This window comes from Colletotrichum paranaense (genome assembly GCF_030867605.1).
Source record: "Colletotrichum paranaense strain IMI 384185 chromosome Unknown Scaffold_7.1, whole genome shotgun sequence".
Lineage (NCBI taxonomy): Eukaryota > Fungi > Ascomycota > Sordariomycetes > Glomerellales > Glomerellaceae > Colletotrichum > Colletotrichum paranaense.
The window spans coordinates 2,342,500-2,363,400 of NW_026848965.1; the positions used below are offsets into that span (position 1 = coordinate 2,342,500).

Here is a 20,901-nt window from a genome sequence, read left to right on the forward strand (position 1 = left end):
AGACCACTCATTCGCTCGACTCACTGTAGCCGCCCTACATCTCCAGCTGCACTCTGCGCACTCTGCACTGCTTCACGGCGTCCGGCACCTGGTCCTGTCCGTAAGACGGAAAATTGAAAATTTCAAGGATGTTATCGTAACTGTCATGTCGTCGTGCATGTCTCTCCGCGGCCCTATCATCAATAGCCCGCCCACAGATCCCAACAGGCTGGGGATGCCAGACCACAACCGGGGAATCTTCCAAAACGCTTCCATCCTTTGAGTTCTCAGCTCTCCCCCCATCTCGGCCATATCTGGGCCATCTGGGGCCACCCCTGATCGTGGGGTTTGCAGGGCTGAGCTTGTCAGATTGGGTTCTGTGTGTGAGCTGGCAGTCGCACGTCTCCGCTCCATTATCCTTCTCGTCCCAACCTTCTTTTTTCTTCCCTCGCCCAAGCGTAGCGTCTGTGTCCGGCTTTGTTCGTCGGGCTGCAAAGGAGGCAACACTTCTCTCAGATCTACTTTCCCCTTCTGCAGGACAAGAGACCACCTTTCGATGCGTGTATGCCGGTAGACGAGTAGCGGAAGGGCTAGCTGGCCTCAAATCTCCGTTGGGCGCCCATCCCACGATGCCAAGCCGATGAGCCAACACCCATCCCCAATCCATCGATCGTCCCCATCCTGCCGGCGCCAGACTGGCAGCCCAATCTTTGACGTGCCTTGGGTGAGTGTGTTCGGCGATTCGTGAAGCACCCGGCAGTCGAAGAATCGACAATCTAGGCCCAACCACTTCCACAAAGAAGACCCTTGCACCCAGGGTCCTGGCGCCGGCTCGGGTGCCCCCGAGCTTCCTGGCTTCGATCCAAGGCAGTTGCACTTGTCAGACCAGGGCCGTCATGTAGTGCAAGGTAGCTGGTGGTGTCGTGCTGTTGCCAGAGGCGTACCGCGGTATGCGTCCCGCAAACTCACGTCCGTTGGCTTCGTCGTCTGTCCAGCCGCCTCGTGAAGCTCTGCTTGGCCAACATTGGCCGACTATACACGGCCCGCGGAGCATTGATAACCTCGATACCGGCATGCTGCTGGTAGCTAGGCTTCTCGGACATGTCCCCGCTACTGTACGATGAGGCGGGAAATTTTGTGCCCACTCTGTCGTCGCCTCGCACTTTTCTGAGCACCCAGTCGACGAGGTGTCCTATCTCGCCCATCCACCACAGACCCAGCACAATCGTTAAGATGGTGACGGGTATCGCGGTAGCCCAGTACAACCACTGCCCGGCCTCCATGTCTCGGATGTCGCTAGAGTTCATCCCGAAGACGCTCGAGACGGCGCTCAGAGGCAAAAAGATAATGGTGACAATAGTAAAGGCATAAATCGCCTGCTCTTGCCGGTCCTTGGTCACCGCGGCATTGTTGAGGTTCTAGTTCAACTCGTTAGCGTGCTCATCCCAGAATCTAAGATGTCACAAGCGGTCTCGAACAACTACTCACCGTCTGTTCCAAAACGTCAGCCTGTTCAGCATACTCTTCAAAGTCCCTGCTCCGCCGCTCAAGTAGCTGCGTGCACTCCGCCGCCAGGAGATCCCTGAAGCCAGCCGCGTCCGTGGACGGAAGCTTGTAAAAGTCGGACACCTCTGCACTGGCAGCCATGACCATGGGCTCCAGCAGCACCTGCACGTCTTCGTCATCGCCGGCGCCATGTCTGCCGCTGCTTCTACCCATCCGCAAATGAGGCTTGAGAGAAGCTGTTTCGCGGTAGTTGGCTGCGGCGACCTGAGTTCGAGCCGATCGGTGAAGCTTCGCTGCTGCGGATGAACCTTCTTGACGAGAGGCTAGGATAGAGCTAAAGACACTGTTTTGCGCTGCAATTGCGCGGTTAATCACGCTCAGTTCCTGGCGCAAGAAGTTGATCCGTTGCTGGTACGAGATGTCCGACTGCCCGTTTGCAATCTCGTTTTCCTGCCCGCAATGTCAGTGCATGATACAAAAGTAGATAGCCCACACACCACGAGTCACTCCAAACTTACCAATGATCTGAGATACTCTGAATAAGTGTCCGTAATTCCCGCATACTTTCCAGACGTGTTGGACAAGAGGCCGTAGCTGATCAGGGACACCACCTCGAGCGGGAGGACGGAAGACCGTTCCAGCAGATTAAGGCTTGACAGCCGTTCCATCATGTGCTTCATGCCGTTCTTGACCAGCGTGTCCGCTACCTCCAGATGGTCCTCCCACATGTGCGTTTCGTGACTCGCGTAGATCAGGCCCATGACCAGATGAAGCCAGGCTCGGATCAGCTCCAGCGGAACGTCGATATCCACCCGGTCTGTGGGTTCGGCATGGGACAGGATGCTCTTGAAGGCGATGACGGGGAGGGCCATTTGGCGCAGTGCTTTTCTGACCGTGGGGGCATTTGCGTAGACGGCTTCGCGACGTATCTTGTCGAGGTTGTTCGGATGAGACTTACCCTCGGTGGTCTGGGGCTGAGGAATCTGAAAGCCGTTAGCATCTAATAGGGGCTCATAAGACAAACAATAGCCTTACTCTGACCAAGTTCATCACGGCACCCCAAAACCTCTCCGTTGTCGGTCCATCAAACAATGGAGGCAAGAAGAAGCGGAACAAGGAGTCAGCCGCGTTAAAGATATCAACACGCTCGTCATAATCTTGCTTCTTCCACAACTTCTTCGTATCCTGTATCTGCGCCCCCTGCTGCTCGAGGTACTCAAACACTTCATTTCTCGTCGACATCTCAGCCTCCAGATAAGCCCGCCGGTCTGGCCCGTTGGTCTCAGCCGTCAGGAACTCCTCGACTTCGGACAGCTGTTTCTGAAGGACGATAAAGTTGGGACCTTCCATTGGGCTGGGCGATCTTGCTTCGGCCCAGCTGAATGCGTGAAACATCTCGTTGGTCTTGTTGGACTGTCCCGGTGGGAAGCTCATCCGGTTTCCAGCTGAAGATCTGGGCAGCTGTAGGCCACCAGACGATTGCCCTACATTGCAGCTCAGGCCTTGTTTGATAGGTCTCAAAATGCCGCTTGGCGGTAATTGTGGTGGTGTGCTATAAATTTATCAACCCAATGCTCTTATTGGAGCGAGTTCACGGAGACTTACCATGTTTCCATGCTGATCACGACATTCCTGCGAGAGGTCCTGGCAAATTGAAGCACCTTCCACCAACGCGCTTCCGTCAAAAGACGACCGTTGAAGTGGAAACGGACCGCCTTTGGCCAGAAATCGGCAAAGTGCGCAATAAACGCAAACCAGGTTCTGCACTCCTCGAGAGGAAACGACCACATCACCGACTCGCCGTGCTGGATAAGTATTCGTCCCGTGTCTGCGCCCAAGGTCGGATCTCTCGCCGGCTCAGACGTCATCGTGACAGTCTCGCCGCGCAGGGCTTCTTCGTACATGGAACCGCAGGTGATGAGCAGCGAGTTATCCAGGACGATACACCACAGCTGTCGAATGTGGAAGCACATGTCTTTCCCTCCGTTGCCAATTTGACGCGTCGCCTGGAGCATATCCCGTTTCTGCGAGTTCCTTGAGAACGCTAACTGCAGCAGCGTGAGGGGTGGGTATGCTCCCGGGTTTCCCGTGGCCAGGATTCCAGAATACTCTTCGAGTGAAAAGTACGGGATGCAGAGCCAAGTCACGGAACGCTTTCCTGTCGCCGAGCCTTTGGCTTGGTCTCCTCCGCGTTGGAGGGGTAGTTCGAGGTGGCTGGGCTCCATGTGCTTGACCGTCGTGTCGCGAGAGGTGCGGATGGTCTTGGAGTAGTTTTTCCTCACATCGGAGAGCAGCTTGCGGACGTCATTTTGTTCCGACTCGGAGAGTGCGCGAGAAATCTCATTCTACTCAGAGTTAGCACTTGTCTCCTAAGATTGGTGGTTTAAGTAAAGACTTACAGTAAACTCGTCAAAATTCATCATGTCTTGCTGTACATGCCTATAAGATGGTTAGCATTCCGAGGACACTAAAGAACACACACACCACTTACAGCCATCTAAACAGCGATTGCCGCCTTCTCTTGGTGTCATAGACAACATCCAAAGCAGCCGAATGCACACCGCCCAGGACGCCCTCACCGGTGTACATTGACTGATACACATGAAGCGCCGTACTCAACGGCGGCTCCTCCCCTCTCAACGTAGAGTCATCCGAGAACGGGATATCCAAATCCGACCCATCATCGTCTCTAGCCGGGTCGGACGACGAGCGCGCCGGGTCAAAGGCATACACCTTGCCCGACGTCTCCTCCAAATCGACCCAGTCCTCAACCTCCTCGACGGGAGTGAGGTACTCCTGGCCCGTAAAGTCTGGCGGCATCGGGAATCCGTCTAGGTCGAAGCTCTGCTCGTCCGACTCCGTGCCCTCGTTGGCGATGATGGACGGCACGGGTACGATTTCAGGTTCTTGCGGTGGTGACTGCTGCCTCGTCTGCATCTGCGCCTCTTCTGGTATCGCTGTAGGGAAGACGATGTTCTGCTGCTGGGTGTTTGTGGTGGTAGTGGCGGGCATATCATACACCACGGGAACAGAAAGCGGCGTCTTCGCCCGTCTTCTGGGAGCATACGATTCCAGAGGTGATGTAAAGCGCTCAAGTGGTGATGATGTGAACCTCTCCAAAGGTGACTGGAATCGCACAAATGGCGAAACGACCCTCCGGCTCCTCTGACTCCGTTGACTCCCCTGCCGTCCCGGGGCTCTGGGTGGCGGGGTGGGCGGCACAGGTTCGTAGATGGGATCCCCCTTGCGGAACTCCTCAATCAGCTGGACGAGGTGTGCCGTTTGAGCTTCTCTGCTGCTGTACTGGCTCCTGAGGCTCTGGGCTGAGGCTCTGCTGCTGTTGCTGTAGGGGAAGAGGGACTGGCCTCCCCGTCGGCGAGGTTGGGGTGAAGGTTCGTACTGTGACATCGTGAAGGTTACCCTTCGCAAGAGCCGGGTATGATACGGTGGGTGGCCTTGCTGTTTCTGTGCCGTAGCACCGTGTAAAGTCTGTCGGTTTGGTGTAAGTGCCGTTTGGTGGGGTTTCCCTTGGACCCTGGTATTAATCGAGTGGTGATAATATTTTCTCCTTCTCCAAACGGCAAGGTGGTATTGGATATCCTTTAATTATCGATAGATTGCAAAATAAGCGAACGCCTCTTTAGATCGGCGGCGCCCCCGAAACCAAGATGCACCACTTATTAAATAGAATGCTTGCCATGACTGTCCAGTACTATGTAATAGCAGCAAATCACCATGGCAAAATGCAACCTACCCAGCCCGGCCGAAGAGACCACCAGCCACCCGGTTGTTGCAACTCAAAGGAGGCAGGGCAGGGCCGACACTAAACACGGGGCCCGCAAGCGCCGTTGCCCATCACCTCAGTTACTGCCGTTACTGCCATGGCGCCAGTCTGAGCGCTGGGCCGTTGGTGGCTTTTTGTGACTTGTAGGGGGATGCCACGGCAGGTACAGAGGGCCGTGAGCCTGTGAAGGGCCAAGCAGACGCCAGGAACCGTCAACCACTGCAGGTTCCCACCCACGCCGCACAGAGGATGGAGACGGTAGAACACGTTAGCGGCGGTGGTTCTTGACTTGCCCCGCCATCTTCAGCGGTGAAGAGACGGGCCCGGGAGGCCCCAGCTTGCAAAATAAGGCTGATTGGCACTAAACGTGCTGGGCCCAGCCACTGCCGGGGCGACGATGCAGGTGGTTTCCCTGTAGCTCAGACAGACGCTCATCTCACCTCACTCTTAGCTTCTTCACTGAGTACCACATTCTTCATAGCCAGGATTGTCACATTCACGTCAAGTCACGCGTTGCTGGGTGTTGTGCTCAGATCTCTTATTATTAGTGTCTTCTTTTGAAGACGAGAGTGTCCGAGTTCTTTTGATGCATCCGAGTATCCGTAAACCGAGATTCCTCAACTCCAGACTTGTAAACCAGGGGGTATCGTGAAATGAACCTGTCCCAGAACCGGAAATCGAATGGGTATCTGCTTTTTCATAACCATAACCATAACCGTAACCGTAACCGTGGCTGACCATGCCAAGAGACGAAAAGTGAAAGTAGAGCCAGCAAGCAAGCTTCTCAGTCCATGGTGTCCACTGGGTGAATGGGTACCTCCTCCAAGGTCCCGTCACATTCATACACCTCCAAACAGAATAGAAAAAAAAAAAAAAAAGCTGTCTGGTGCCGAAAAAATCATGTCTTATCTTCCATTCGCTTGAAGGACTGGTCCAGGAGGTCCAATCTGCGAGATGGTTTTGAGCAAGTCAAGTCATCCGTCTGTGTATTAGCTCTTGCCGCGGAGGATCAAGTAAAGTCGAAAGCCGCAATGATGGAGTGCCGTAATCGCAACAAAAGAATCTGTGGTCAATGCCGAGAAACGAAGATTTCGCGTCCGTATTGCCAAAATGAAGTAATCCGATTTGAAGCATGGTAGCGAGAATATCGATGTCCCAAGTGGATCCCAAAGGTTGATGAGTATCCAGCAAAGGCAAGAAAGGGCTGTACCATCCAGGTAAGAAGAAACTCAAAGCTCGGTGCTTATTCGGTCAAGGCTGTCATCTTAGCCAGTGAACGGGTAGCCGGGATCGATGCCAAAGCCAGAAAGACGACGGCACATCTCATCGACGGACTCCTGATAGAACGGAACCATCGCGGGACCAGACAAGGCAGGACGCGAGGAAGGACCGGCAGGGTTAATGGGCTCTTCGTAGAAGAAGTGGCTCTCATTCATCTTCTCCTCAACCCACTCCATGTTCTCGTCAAAGATCTTGGGGAAGTCGGGAAGCAGACCCTCGTAGTAGAACTCCTCCCACTCGGAACGCCAGGGGAACGGAAGGCCCTCCCAGAGACTCTGAGTCAGCGGATTGAAGCTAGGCTGGCGGCGCAGAAAGGGGAGCACGACGGTCGCCACCTTGGCAAAAGCCACTTTCATGGGCTTGAGCTCCTCGTTGAGGGGGTTGTCGAGGTACAGATGGATAAGCGCCATCCGGAAGGGAACCTCGAATCCAGCCATCTTATTGAACTCTTTGATCTGGTAGTAGAAGTACCGGCCGCCGAACGCGACGCGGTACATCTCGTACGCCTCCTCCATGTTGTCAAGCTGGCTCTTGAGCATTGACGAGACGCCGAAGCGGTACGCCGGGCCATAGAACATGACGTTGTTGATGACAGGACGGGTGTCCCAGATACAATCCCGGTTGATTCTGTGGCCGGGGAGATCTGCCAACATTCGAATTAGAGAATAATTGAGAAAGAAAGTCCCAACAGTTACTTACCACCGTTGTAGATGAAGAAGATGACCGGGCTGAGGTACGCCATCGCGCAGTCGCTCAGGTCGAGGTGGGTCTTGCCGTCCTGTTCATCAACCGAAAATATCAGAACATTGCAATCTTCCATCGAACCTCAATAGCAAACTTACCTCGTCGGCAGGAGAAAGGAGCCCCGCCAATCTGGTGGCCTCGGAGGTAACGATGTCGCGATGACATCCGATCACCGTGCCCTCACGGACATGGAGGAACAAGTTATGGGTCTCTCTTTTCAGGAGGAGCCTGGAGTAGGAAGAAGAAAGGAAAGTCAACAATTTGTTTCATTTTTCCGCATCTTGATGAGCCTCAGACTTACCCAGCGCGGTGGTCTCGCTCGAGCGAGGCGATCATGGCTCTTCTGAGCGCCTCGTCCTTAGCCGAAGCCTCGGACCAGGCGACAGCCACCTCTTCTTCGGTCGCGGTCGGGATTGCCGGTCCCTTCCCCTTCTCTTCCTTCCCCTCGTCCGCCGGGAGAGGAACGTCGGCCGCGTCGATGACGGCAGGATCAGCAGCCACGTCAGGAGCTGCGGTTGAAGACCCTCCGACCACCGAAATGGCCGGAATCTGCGGTAGCAACCACTGACGAGCTGCGTCCTCCGCCGCCTTCTTCGCAGCGAGCTTTTCTTGTCGCTTCTGGTTGACCATCTCGGCGGTGTTGTCGGCAATGGAGGAGGAGGTGGTAGTAGTATCACGCTTGAGGATCGTGATAGTTGGAGGAGAAGAGGAAGATGGGTAATTGCTCTCCCTCAAAAGGGAAGAGGCAACACCAAATTCCTCCGCTCCTCCCACCACCGAGACGGGGCCAAAAGAAGAAGAAGAAGAAGGGCAAGGGCTTTCAGCCCGTGAGGCCGCAAGATCCTGCCCCTCCCCCTCCTTCACCTCCTCCCCAGTGTATCCCGTGAGGGATGGGAAGTCGGCGGCAGAGGGCAGAGGGGGAGCCGGATGCGGAGGGGGTTGCTGGTTGACCAAGACCTCTTGGCGCAGAGGACTGGGGCTGGGCGTTGTGCCCGTGGCAGCGATCTGGGCCCATGAGCGAGGGGCCATTGTGGTGGTAGTGGTGATAGTGACTGTTTGTAAAAAGCGCGCAAAGGCCGAAGCAACTAGATGGGTGTTAACAATCTGGAAGATTAGGCGAGATGGAAATCTGGTAGAAAAATCTTACGGGCATAAGATGTGATGGATAGTTGGTGGTGATGTTGTTGCGCGCGCGAGAAAAAAAGACCAAACAGAGGTGAAAGGAAAAGGGGAAGGGAAAGGGCCCAGGGTCAAGAACATACCTTTTTTGGCCAACAGCCCTATACTGTAATGAAGCAGAATGTGCCTTCGCTCACACCGCCACTGAGGTCGCTTGGTAGCGGTACTGAAGTATTCAGGTGATGATGTGGTGTGTATTCCAGTCTCGACTATTCATCCTTCACTTCATCTCACTCAGGTGTCTTGTTGAGGTATTGATGAGATGAGCCGCACCTACCTCAAGAGATGTGAGCAGAAAGAGCACTTTGTGTGTTCTAAAGAGCAACAAAACTAGCGAAAACTGGATTTGTTATAATGGACAGTTATTCTCTTGAGCTGACAAAAGGGTTCTTGTACCCGAACAGTTTCTTTCTCCTTGAAGATCTCCACAACAAGGTCATCCAAGCCTCAGCTGAGGAAGCTGGAATGGAGACCTGGTATGGGATGTGTCGAAGCCTCATAATATGCCATGCTCCAGGGCCTTGTGCAAAGATTATCGACCGTGAGGAGGAACTTGGCCCCTCATCTCTTGGAGGGAGGGCATGATACAGACAGAAGCGTTGCCGAATGCTAGACCACTAGGCAGCAACATGGCACATAAAGATATCCAAGAATTTCCTTGATCGAGCAAAGGCTTGGGGTCTTTCATCGCGGTTTGTTTGTTCAAGACAAACCGGCATATATGTCTAGGGCCTTTGTCAATTTGGGGTGGCACTCTATATATTCGACCCATGGGATACTCAAAGGCTGAAGGCAAGCAAAGAACAAGCGCTGAACACATATCCTCCACAACTCAATAACTTCTAATTACTTGTATGAGGCTAGCTCAAGCCACTTCCGTTCCCGCTGCAAGGGGTAATCTTTCTCCGATCTTGCTAAGGCGCGAAGAACATTCCTCGAAGTTGCTACCGCTCAGAGACAGCGATGTTTCCTTCTTTCCGTTTGACGACCATCATGACTTGTATAACCAATGGGATGGTTGAGTTGAATGAGTAAAGCAGTTGATGACAGGCTGAGAATGGATTGAAGTAGGATGACGTCTTTAAGGTCAAACCGAAGTTGAGCAAGTTGCCATGTCGTTGGTCGTCTTACATAAGCGGCCAGGAGAAGGACATTGACGCACATTGTCCGGCCGAAACCGAAGTACCTTGTCCACGAATACCTTAATGCAGGTCCACTCCCGCCCGTCCTCTCTGCCGCAGCTTCTTGCAACACCTCAAGACTTAAGAATGCAAAGCTCGCTGGCCCGAAATCTCTGGGGCATAGGCGATGTAAGGTGAAAACTGACAATGGAACTAACCAAGCCCCCTTGGTCTCATCCCAAAACCGAGTCGTGCTAGCTGGCAATTGAGTTTCGTGCCACAGTCCTCCAGCGGCCCGCCGATCTCCGCGGCACTCGATTCCGTCACCACTAAATGCCCCTCCCGCGCGGTGCCTTGAAGTGGGGGCCCTTGACGGATTGTAGCTCTCTCCTTGGGCCGAAAGCTTCGGCCACCGGTTTCCTCATTTGAATAAATGGGGAACGCGGCATCATCATCAGGCCCGAGAAACGTAGCTTCAGCCCCTAGCTTTCGATCATGATTAAAGGAACCATAAAACCCAGCAACATATCGCATTCGTTCAAAATGTATCGGCGTATAAGAAAGACGATACGAATGACTACATCGATCACCTGAAAGCCAAACCCTTTCAATTCTCGCAAAGTCCACTTACACGAACCATCATCTTATACTCAGCCCGATCTACCTATCAAAAATGAGCTCCGCACAAGGCAACAGAGCCCTCTGGCTCTCATCCTACTCCAAACCCCTCGAAGTAATCGACCTCCCCATCCCAGACGCTCCCACAGGCACAGTCGTCGTCAAGATTCTCGCCGCGCCCATCGTGCCCTACACGCACCTCGCCCACACCGGCAAGCTCCCGCAGCTCAACGTCCACCCGCCCTTCGTCCCGAACCCCAATGCCATCGGCCGCGTCCACGCCGTCGGCCCGGATGCCGTGCGCGTCAAGCCTGGTGATCTCGTCTACGTTGACGCCACTACCCGCGGCCGCGACGACCCCGTTAACGCCATGGTTATGATCGGTCATCTCGGCGGCGTGGGCGACGCGGGGCAGAAGTTGATGAAGGAGTGGCGTGATGGTTCGCTGCAGCAGTATCAGAAGGTGCCTCTCGAGAACGTCTACCCTCTCGACGAGAAGCGCCTCATTGGTGAACTTGGCTACGACTTTGCGGCGCTGAGCTCTATCGCGCATTACTCCGTTGCCGCCGGCGCCCTCCTCGAGGCAGCAGACATCAAAGTAGCAGAGACCGTGGTCATCGGACCCTCAGGTGGCTCCTTTGGCGGTCTAGCCGTCGAAGTCGCTCTCACCGTCGGCGCAAACGTCATCGCCCTGGGCCGAAGCGAATCCAAGCTTGCAGCAATGCGTACCAAGCTCGGCGACAACCCTCGTCTCAAGACGGTGGTGATGACAGGTGACGAAAACATCGATGCGCAGGCGATCCTCGCAGCCACGCCCAATGGAGCCGGAGCCGACGTTTTCAACGACTGGACGCCCGGCGAGCTCAAGAATCCGCCGTACCTCGAGGCCGCGGTGCGCACCCTGAAGCGCGAGGGAAGGGTGATCCTCAGCGGCGGCGCGAGTGAGACGCTGACGATACCGTATGCTGTGTTTGGGCTCAAGAATCTGAAGTTGATTGGCAAGTGGATGTGTGAGCGGCCGACGCTGCTGCAGCTGGTTCGCATGGTTGAGGGAGGTCAGCTGAGGATCGGGAGGGAGAGCGGCGCGGAGATCAAGATTTTCTCTTTGGATGAGCATCATGAGGCGACGGAATTTGCGAGGGACAATGGTGGATGGAGGAATTACACTGTCATTGCTCCCAACGTGGAGTGAGACTTGTCTTTTGAATGATAGTCACCCTGCTTCGTTTCGCGGATCACTATCTCGGATCGGTAAGAATAGCCAACTCCTCATTTCATACTCAATGTATCGTTTTCAGGAGAGGAAGAAAATATTTATTGATGAGATAGACCACACATGTTCCTTGATAAATCTTACGATTTCATGACAGAAACTGGTTCTTGGCTTCTTGAATGAGTATCGTGTAAATTTGTGAAGATGACGCATGTCCATCACGAACAAGGCTCACTGCCTGCTTGTCTCCAAGACCGGGGGATTTCATAAATGCCTGTTCAGGAGGATACCTAGACCACCTCGGTCCTTAGAAAAAAACCTGGTCGTCAGCAAGGCACTATATGTGACAGGATTGGACAATTGCGAGGCGTCAATCCCGTCTCGTCATGATTGGCCAACCATCCCCGGTCTGTTTGTCCATAGGTCGGAACGTCTTCCCCCACGCGCGGACGTTGCGGCTACTTGCATGTAGGGTTTCAGTCTAACCGGCGTGACCGACCTGTTCTTCATGTAGGAAGTGCTGGAGATAAGACGAACTGAAAGTGCGGCTCATCGATTCTGCATGAGCTCACACAGACCTGTTGCTTTCGATTACGCATCTCTTATTCCGTTGGTTCCGGATGGTGTTCTCATCAATTCGTTACAGGCGATTAAGTGTAGATAGATACTTGTGTCGTTTCCTGCCTTCCATCCGCTTGTCTCTCATGTTAGAGCATTTGCGGCAAGGCCCTCGACGTGACCTCCTTGTAAGGATTTCGCCCTACAACTAATTTCATGGCATCGCGGAACCTTGAGTTTTCATACACATAATCTATGATGAATGTATCTACGGATACAGCCCGTTACGTCTATACTTGTTACCCATCACATCTCAGTAAGAGTGAGGTGAGATTCGACTGAACTGAAGGTCAGTGCGTCGGCCGCGGGAAGTGAGATTGAGCCCGCAGTGATGGCTCCCGGCCGGTCACTAACGCGTGTACCTGGGTGAAGATCCCTGCTCCCGCTCCAGCGTGACAAGGAGAGGGGCGGTTTCTTGAGGGGCCTTACTGGGCTGCCACGCTGCTTGAGGTAGGTACCTAGACTTGGGGTACAGGAACGTTGGCCCGCACCTGCTGAATCATTGGTGCTTCGGAAATAGAGGTACCTAAGTATCAAGGTACGGTGACAAAGGTCCCTACCAGTGCCTCTGAACCTTCTAAATTGGGCGGGAGGGAGGGGCGAACCACAGGAAGCGATCCTTCCTTCCCCAACCAGGGCAGTCAACCGAAGGGTGGCAAGCACCTTAATTCCAACCTTAGGTAACCTCGCTGGATATCTCCCGCACTCATCTCGCCTTTTTCAACTACATCTCTTTGCCAGGCCGACCGTCGTGGGCTTTTTGGACGGCACCACGTCCAGTCTCCGCGGCACGACAACGGAAGGGACAAGGAGACGACGGTTTGCTGACTTTTGGCAAGTCCTACTGCACCACTGCGGCTTCTCTTCCACCATCCGCGCACGCGACACGGCCCCAAGTCTCATCGCCTAGGAGCCGTCATATTGCGACGCCTTTCACTGGCCTTGGCACAAATTGCAATCACTTGCTACATCATCGGTATCGCATGAACATTTTACTTTGCTATCACTACAGAAGCTGCCCATCAAAATAGCTCCTTTCTCTCCATTGCTTTGGTAAGCGACCTATCTAGACTCAGCTTATTAGGACCCCGTTTGCTCATCTCATCTTGGTAGCTGAAACTCATCATGGCGGACAACACATCCACCCCCGCCGACCCGATGGCCGCAGCCTCAAATGCCATGATGGTCTCAATTCAGGACTACATTCGCACCGCCGTCACCACAGAGGTTGCAAATTTCCCAAACGCAACCCAGCCCGCCCAACTTGCGGCCCTTCAGAGTCGTCTCGAGACTGCCAATCAGGAGAACTCTGAATTAAAGGAGAAGATCAAGCAGATTGAGAGTAAGAAGTCCACTCGCCACAGTCGCAAGAGCACGTTTTTTCTCTTCTCTTTGTCTTTAGCACATCGCTGACATCGATCAAGCAGGCGAGCGAGACACCGTCAAAGCGGCCTTCTCCTCTTACCTGGGCTTTCCTCTTCCAGACTCCAAGCTTTCGCGCCATTCCCACAGCAAGAGTAGCAAGTTTCCCCAGTTCCAGAAGTTCCCCGTCGAAATTCGCATGAAGATCTGGAAGCTTGCTCTCCCTGCCGGACGCATTTTTGACCTCTCTAACGTCGATGCCCACTTCTCTCGTGTTCTCCGAGCCCCGATTGCCGCCAACAACGGCGCGCCTAACCCGGCTTTGGTCTTGCGCCAGGCCTCCGGGCTCACTGAAATGAGTGTGACTGCCCACAAGACGCCCAAGCTCCGACTCGCTTGCAAAGAGGCCAACAAGGCATTCCTTGAGGCAGGTGGCTTCGAATTTGGCTTGTTCGGTGGCCCATACAAAGGACTTTGGTACAACTATTCAGAGGACATCGTCTTTGTCCGCGAAGAGCCGCGTACCTGGGCCAACCTCGATATGTCACGCATCGTCCGTGTCGCCTTCCCGCATAATAGATTTATGTGCAAGGCCGATGCCACCGCCAAGATGGACACCATCCTCGATCACTTCACCTCCTGCAAGGAGGTCATCCTCATGCAGACCATGGAGTGGGATATCCGCTCCTGCCTTGCAAGCCCTCGACTGCCTGCCAAGCTTTTCCCGCTACAGGAAGCCGATCCTATTAGCACCCATGACTACCCGAAGGAACTTTCTGACGACGTCGGTAGCGTCGCAACCTGGGGCGATGTCAAGCGCATTGTTGCCCAGATATGGGAGGACCACGTCGTCAACGTGAAGCATCTCAGCCCTGTCCGTGTTCCCAAGTTCTCCGGGATCGAGGTCCTTAAAGCTCGCCCGAGCTACTTTGACTAGAGGACAAGATATAGAAGGTAGCTTGGATGACTTTCAGCTTGATCCTTGATGATCCACGCAGGATTTAATATGTACCGTATTTCGGTACTTTCCATTGGGAGAAGAGGCGTTTGGGTTGGTTTCTTCATCGTACGATAACTATCACGCATCAATTGATATCCTCAAGATCTTCAAATCGTACCCTGTTCATGCCTGTCGCTGTTTCCCCCAGAAAACGTACCTGATGAATGGGGTCATGGTGTCAATCTTCCGCGAACCACGAGCTCTTATACATACGAATTCTTTTATAGAGTGACATGGATGGACCATGGAACCTAGCTTTCATTTACTCGCCTTACTCACGCGTCAAAACGTTCTGTAGCTGAGGTATGTAGTATTGCCTGGAGAGAGTATGAGCTAGGACGCACGACTTCTATCTGGTGAAAAACAAGCACCAAAGCCCTAGACCAGTCTTTCAGGGTCCATCCCAACATCCGGCTTTCTGAAGACCTCTACAGCCTCTAGGAGCAAGGGCCCCTTCTTCATCCACGCATTCCAAGGCTCGTTTGAGTTTTCGAGGATGATCTCCTCTCTCTTCTGCAACAACACGCTCTTGAAATCGGCCCAGGTCAGAAACTCCTTCTCCAGCAGCTCTGGAAACCGCCCTGCGAGGTAGTATGTCAAATCCACCTTTGCAACCATAATATCTTCGTCTCTCATAGCTCTGAAGACTGGAGCCGTCGTCGCAAAATCGTCCGTTATGACATCTCCTATTTCACGCCGCTTGTCTAAGTAGAGCGCGACGACAAGGTGGCGACAATCTTCGAAGGTTTGGGTTCTGAGCCCTTGATCAAAGAAGATTGAAATAGCAACTTCCATGGAAACGTAGATCTTTCTCAAGCCCTTCAAGGGTGTATTGAACCACTGGTCGCAGGTCGCATAGTAGACTGCGTCCTGAGTTTTGTTGTACCAGAGGCCCCGGATGTTGGAATTGTCAAAGTAGCCGAAGGTGAAATGGCCAACCGACATACAGGCATCATAGGCGTCCTTGCAGGTCTCTCTGACCCGGGGAGGATAATACTCGCGGTAGAATCGAGTCGGATGATTAAAACTTATCCAGGGTCCGCGGTTGTCTGGCTCGTAGATCCGTGGCGCAGGGAGGGCTTCGATCCAAATCCTGCGTTTGATCTCAGCAGGCAGCTTCTGGAACTGAGGGAAGTCCATTCTCGAATGCTGTGGTGCCATTTTCTGGGCCTTGAGCTTGCAGTCAGCAACATGATTGGTTTTGAGGGAAACAGAATCGAATCAGCTTACCGGTGATCCCGACTTGGAGGCTTGTTTGCGGGTTGCGCTTCGTGGGGTTTGTCGATTTGTGCCATGAGGAAGTCAGCTTTGAGTTGATATTGTAAATGAAGACGCCAAGACAAACCTTTCTTAGGAGCCTGTCTGAGAAAAGAGTGACCACTCGGTGCACCGACATCGAGATGTTATTTGAAGGGCTGAGAATGTGGAAGGGCGAAAAGACTCAGCTCACCTGACACGCGTTGGCCGTGTGGGTTGCTGAAGAGAAGAATCTCAGAGGAAGGATTTTGAAAACGGAAGTAATTCAAGTAGGCCCTCTTTCATTCTTTACCGGGGAGGCAGGTCCAAGGCAGAAGCGGTTCCTTCCTCCCCAAATATGCCAACGAAACCAGCAGGTGCGAGTGTGAGTTTGGCTCTTGGAGTACCTTGAAATACCTAGGTCGAGTCATTAACAAATTGTATGTTCCAAGTAAAACTGTTGCCGTTGCAGTATTAGTGCAAAGAACTAGTAACCTAAAGATACCGTCGCAGACTACGGAATCCCTGGAGGTCGGTCGTTGTGGCCTCTTCACCGAAGCTCAGAAGTGTGAGGACGGCAAGATCAACGACGATTTCGACGACCTGCCAAGCCTTCTCTGATGTTTAAACGACTGACGTCCTCCCCCCCCCCCCCGTGTCAAATTTGCAGCAGAAGCAGCCTCCATCACGTAAACGAGCACGAGTTGAGCGAAGAACTGAAGCGGCCGCTTGTACTCACATCATAATGTTGCTGTCCATGAGGTGATAGATAAAAGCCTGGCAATGATCTAACGCATACCACAACCAGAACCGGAAGGTCCTCAGCAGGGCGTTTAGAAGCCTTGATGACTCTGGTTCCAAACCCCGACATAGAGCGCGTGAACAGAAGGGACCTTGCCATTTGATGCGAGGCGAGCTTGGTATTCTTGTAAGGATCAGGTGTCTGGACGAAGGTTCTCGGCGATCACGGTGTTCCACGCGCCCAGTCGCTTATCTTGAGAATGATCTAGCCGTGATGAATTTACAATCTATGTGAGCATCAAAAGGACCACAGTCAGGTAACGTTTTTAGCTTGAAAACCGGAGTGGAGACTGTCTTTGAGTTGATAGCTATGGCCTTCTTCCCCCTCAGTCCCGTTGGGCAGGGTGTTTCCGGCCGTCTAACTATCTAACGAAGGCGATACCAAAAAGCGATCGTGGCAAGGCAGGAATATGAGAGGTCCTTGGCTTATGTACCGTTTGTGTGGTATCGTCTGAAATGATAACCTTCCTTCTCGATGCGAGGCTTCCGGAAAACCTCCACAGAACGGAAAGTGACGTCTCTCGTCTTGGATCCATCCTCGTAGAAGATCTCCTTTAGCTCATCTCTGTGTTCGGCCCAGGTCTTCAGCAGGCCTTCGCCCCAATCTTCCACGTCCACTATCTCAGCGCAGACGCGCTCGTCATCCTTGACGGGGTAGAAGACTGGTTCAGTAGCTTCCATTGCCTCGCGAGTCGGTCCCTTGTTCTCTTCGATGGGAGCTCCGCGGGGTTGATAGGCGATTGTAAGGTTTTCACACCCGTAACAATCGCTTGTGAGCACTTCTCTGCATTCGTTCCGGTCAAGGACGATGGCGTCTCCGATGATGAGGTTCTTCACCTGAAGGTGGTTGAGGTACCAGTACTGTTCAGGACCAGAGAGATAGATGGCATCCAGATCATTGTTTTACCAGATCGATCTCACGGTGCCGTGGCCCAATGCGTCCTCAAAGTGGCCGAAGCGGAACTGGCCAGCCTTCATGCAGTATTCGCGAGCCTCTCTGTTGATCTCTCTGAAAGTCGGAGGTGCCCAGTGCTGATAGAACAGAATGTTTCTTGGGTCGTGTTCCCGGTGATTGTAGTATGTGATCGGCTCGTAGATTCTACCAGGCGGGAGGCACAACTTCCAAATCTTGTCCTTGAGCTCGTTGGGGAGTCGATTGAAGTAGCACTCATGGTCTATCTCAATAGTTAGAGAGTCTCTCATTGACGATAGAGGGGAGCTTAAATACCTTGACTGCGAGCCTGGGGAGGTCTTTTGGTTTTCTGGATAGACTCGACAACTTTGCTTGCTGCCTTCAAGAGGAGGGTGATTGCATCTTGACGGAGTTCTTGGTCCTGGTGGCCGTCGGCCTGCGTGATTCCGGCTAAGGCCAATAACAGCGAGGAATGCGTGCTTCCGATTAAGAGCTTTTCAGCCTCATCAAATTTGGAATAAACCTTGCTTGCTGTGTTCAGCAGGCTGGCGATGGCGGTCTGTTGTTTGTCGAGCTGCTGGAAAGAAGAGATAATCAGGCTGATGGAACTCATCATGCTGGAGATTGGATCATTTTCATGTCGGAGAAGCTCTATCTGCTCATCAGGCTCAGGTTGCAAGTTCGAGGCCATCTTGGTAGCCCTGGCCTCGGAGTCGAGGTGTTTGATGCGACTTCTTTTACCCACCTCGATGGTAGTGGTTTCGTCAAAATTCGAAGGTCTCGAGAGGAAACAATTAGGCCTTGTATCCCTAAACCTGCTCCTGCCGACCAATTTGAAAAGAAAATTTTGTTTGTGAAGCAGCAAGGCTTTGCTTGGTCGTCAATATGAGTGATCACGCATAGTGAGAAGGACTAGCATCAAGCGGGGACAGTCGACATTTGGCCCCTAGATTGCAGGCCACTATGGCTGCCTAGTCTTTATCAGATGCCACCATTGAAGTTTTTGAGATAATACAGCAAGTAAATTTGATTGTTAAGTCTTGTCTGCTGACAAGGAGAACCAGGTCAATAACTTTCATTGCTATGTGAAGTGGATTACCACTGACTGTTTCTTCACACTAGGCTAAAGCCCTGAGTCTTGACTTCAATCAGACATTGGTTACTTGTGCATATTAAGTAGATTCGAAGGTGCCTATCTGGCGTTGGAAAGAGCAAGGTCAGGTGTGTGCCTTCTATGTGGCGAAACTTTGGCGTTGCCCTTTTCTTTTTACCTGTATATTACCTTCTACACCTTGACACTCCCATCCTCTACACTCCCATCCTCTACACTCCCATCCTCTACACTCCCATCCTCTACACTCCCATCCTCTACACTCCCATCTCCCACACTCGAAATATTCTCTCTTACCTTCTTCGCTCTTTCCCTCTCACACACTCAAAACCTTCGTCATCTGCAACTGATATCCACCACACCTTTCCCGCACACCTCAACCCTCAACTCGAGAGTCAGCCCCAAGCCCACAAAGATGGACGAATCGGCGAAGCTCATCAAGAGCTTGACCGACGGCCTTAAGGCCATCAACAAAGTTCAGGCTCAGCAATCGAAGACCTTTTCTGAATCGCAAGGTTGTGCGTCGCAGAAAATGCCCCTGCAGTAGATGTCGCCCGAGTCAAAGATCTTCAAGGCAAGCACACTCCGTTAAAAGCAGCATTGACCGCGAAAAGACTGACCGGGGGAAAATGGCAGTAGATACCCAAGAGACGTTGGCGAGTATCATGAGACTACAGACCAAGATCATGAAAGAGCAGGCGGCGATGGTCCTCTCAAGACAACAGGCCGCGGCGATGCCCTCCAAACAGCAAGAGCAGGAATCTCTTTCCGGTGAGTTCTCCTTCGAACCTTTCTGGGGTTGATCATACTTGACGACCGTGGTATTGACTCTTCCCAGTGAGAGCTGCAGCTTTCCCAAAATTCGGTCGTCTCCCCGCTGAACTGCGGAGACACATTTGGAAAATGGCACTGTCAGGCCGTCGCGTTCTCGAACAGGCGGACGGAGTAGCCGAGTATCCCGAGCTCTGCAAGAAATTCAGACCTCCAGTGATTCGAGCCGTCTGCAAAGAAGCCTGGGAGGTTACCGAACAGAATGGGCTATTCGTCTACGGTTCGGAGCTCACTGCGTCTGGGGGAACCTGGTTCAACCCCAAGCAGGACGTGATCATTATCCGTGATCCCGGAGAGGACTGCCCGCTGGGACCGTTTGAGGATTGTCGTCCTGAAATCATCGCCGTTGACCGCCGATACTTTGAACAAGACCAAAACTTCAGACGTGTCTTGGATCTTGTGCTGGAACTTGACAGCTGCCGAAGGCTCATTATCCTCTTGCGGACAGCCCCCAATTTAACATACCAGAAGGGAGCAGCGCCGAAGCTGTTCAGCCTTCAAGCCGAAGATGTGATCTGGTCATACTACGCAGATGAAAAGCCAAACGGTCTCTTTGAGGAGGACGATGTTTCGTGGAAGAAGTTCAAGGATACGATCCGAGCTGATTGGGATAATGAGATACGTGACAGCGGAGGAATGGATATAATCATGAAGTATGGCGGCGTGCCTGTGATCGAGGGGATGGAGTTGATCATGTGCAAGGAGGACGAGACATCTCATGGTTTCTGAGCAGCGACGTAGGGACAAAGCGAATCCCATGGGCAAAATGTCAAGATCCCATAGTCCAAAACAACGGTCTTTCTCCCTAGACAGAACGCATGCCTCGATGAGACTCATGGGAGTTACTTTCAAGCTCTAGTCTCACGGCGTTTAGATTTAAATCGAATCGAAAGCTTATGGATGCGTCAATTCCGTCGTCGTTTTCATGTTGAGACATACCAGCTGGGCCAACATGGTTGAGTGGCTTGGCTGCTGCAAGCACACACACACAGTGAACACTAGAAAGTAAGTCTGAGTACCATGTGAGCTTTAATCCTCAAAAAGAACTCAGTATAGTTACACTACACGGCACTACGCTGCTTATACCCTATGTATAGAGCTCAGTGGCTTTCTTCTTCAAGCGATACTTCCGAATTAAATGTAATCAATGAGACTAAGAACAGTACCTGAGGCGGTGGTACACGCAGGTGAGGTGACACCAGCGGCTCTAAAGCATTGAGATTACTCCCTATGTACCAAGCATTAGACGTCTGGATCTGGCTGTCATGGAAAGTCGTGGAGACATCCAATTAAGAACTCGGGTTTGCCCGTGAAGCTGCTCGGGGACCTTGGAAAACTACACTCAGGTTCCCAGGGCCAGAGGGAAGTTTTGATCGTGTGTCACAAACATCTATACTCAGCCTTCAGGTTCTTTGTTTTTCCAGGTCGGATACCCAAACTAGGACGCTCAGGCCAAACAGAACCAAAGACGAGACTATTTCTAGCCTCGTAGATGTAGGGAGAGTGGCAGCTTGCGTTTCTGATCCTTATTTGTTTAGGCATGGTGGACTATGCTGACGTCACCGCATCGAGTGACTCGATCTTGAAAACGGCAGTCTTGTCTA

At 52.7% G+C, this 20,901-nt stretch overlaps 7 protein-coding genes across 7 annotated transcripts; 3 read left to right on the plus strand and 4 right to left on the minus strand.

Moving 5' to 3' along the window:
• Positions 1-944: 944 nt before the first annotated feature.
• On the minus strand, positions 945-4,497 carry CPAR01_09635 (uncharacterized protein; the record flags this gene model as incomplete). The annotated part of the gene is made up of 7 exons (XM_060493899.1): positions 945-1,397; positions 1,468-1,935; positions 2,004-2,468; positions 2,521-3,037; positions 3,091-3,830; positions 3,885-3,924; positions 3,977-4,497. 7 exons carry the CDS (start codon positions 4,495-4,497, stop codon positions 945-947), a joined length of 3,204 nt encoding a protein of 1,067 aa, XP_060348029.1.
• A 2,037-nt stretch (positions 4,498-6,534) lies between these two features.
• Positions 6,535-8,323, minus strand: CPAR01_09636 (uncharacterized protein; the record flags this gene model as incomplete). The annotated part of the gene is made up of 4 exons (XM_060493900.1): positions 6,535-7,193; positions 7,250-7,328; positions 7,393-7,522; positions 7,596-8,323. The coding sequence occupies 4 exons, from the start codon at positions 8,321-8,323 to the stop codon at positions 6,535-6,537; spliced, it is 1,596 nt and encodes a 531-aa protein (XP_060348030.1).
• A 1,944-nt stretch (positions 8,324-10,267) lies between these two features.
• CPAR01_09637 (uncharacterized protein) lies at positions 10,268-11,404 on the plus strand (the record flags this gene model as incomplete). Its single annotated transcript, XM_060493901.1, has 1 exon — positions 10,268-11,404. The coding sequence occupies one exon, from the start codon at positions 10,268-10,270 to the stop codon at positions 11,402-11,404; it is 1,137 nt and encodes a 378-aa protein (XP_060348031.1).
• A 1,764-nt stretch (positions 11,405-13,168) lies between these two features.
• Positions 13,169-14,342, plus strand: CPAR01_09638 (uncharacterized protein; the record flags this gene model as incomplete). The annotated part of the gene is made up of 2 exons (XM_060493902.1): positions 13,169-13,385; positions 13,471-14,342. The coding sequence occupies 2 exons, from the start codon at positions 13,169-13,171 to the stop codon at positions 14,340-14,342; spliced, it is 1,089 nt and encodes a 362-aa protein (XP_060348032.1).
• A 441-nt stretch (positions 14,343-14,783) lies between these two features.
• CPAR01_09639 (uncharacterized protein) lies at positions 14,784-15,566 on the minus strand (the record flags this gene model as incomplete). Its single annotated transcript, XM_060493903.1, has 1 exon — positions 14,784-15,566. The coding sequence occupies one exon, from the start codon at positions 15,564-15,566 to the stop codon at positions 14,784-14,786; it is 783 nt and encodes a 260-aa protein (XP_060348033.1).
• Positions 15,567-16,868: 1,302 nt separating this feature from the next.
• Positions 16,869-18,175, minus strand: CPAR01_09640 (uncharacterized protein; the record flags this gene model as incomplete). Its single annotated transcript, XM_060493904.1, has 3 exons — positions 16,869-17,303; positions 17,364-17,617; positions 17,671-18,175. Coding segments are annotated over 3 exons (1,194 nt in total), but the record flags the coding sequence as incomplete, so codon positions are not given.
• A 706-nt stretch (positions 18,176-18,881) lies between these two features.
• CPAR01_09641 (uncharacterized protein) lies at positions 18,882-20,026 on the plus strand (the record flags this gene model as incomplete). Its single annotated transcript, XM_060493905.1, has 3 exons — positions 18,882-18,984; positions 19,103-19,237; positions 19,305-20,026. 3 exons carry the CDS (start codon positions 18,882-18,884, stop codon positions 20,024-20,026), a joined length of 960 nt encoding a protein of 319 aa, XP_060348035.1.
• Positions 20,027-20,901: the final 875 nt, after the last annotated feature.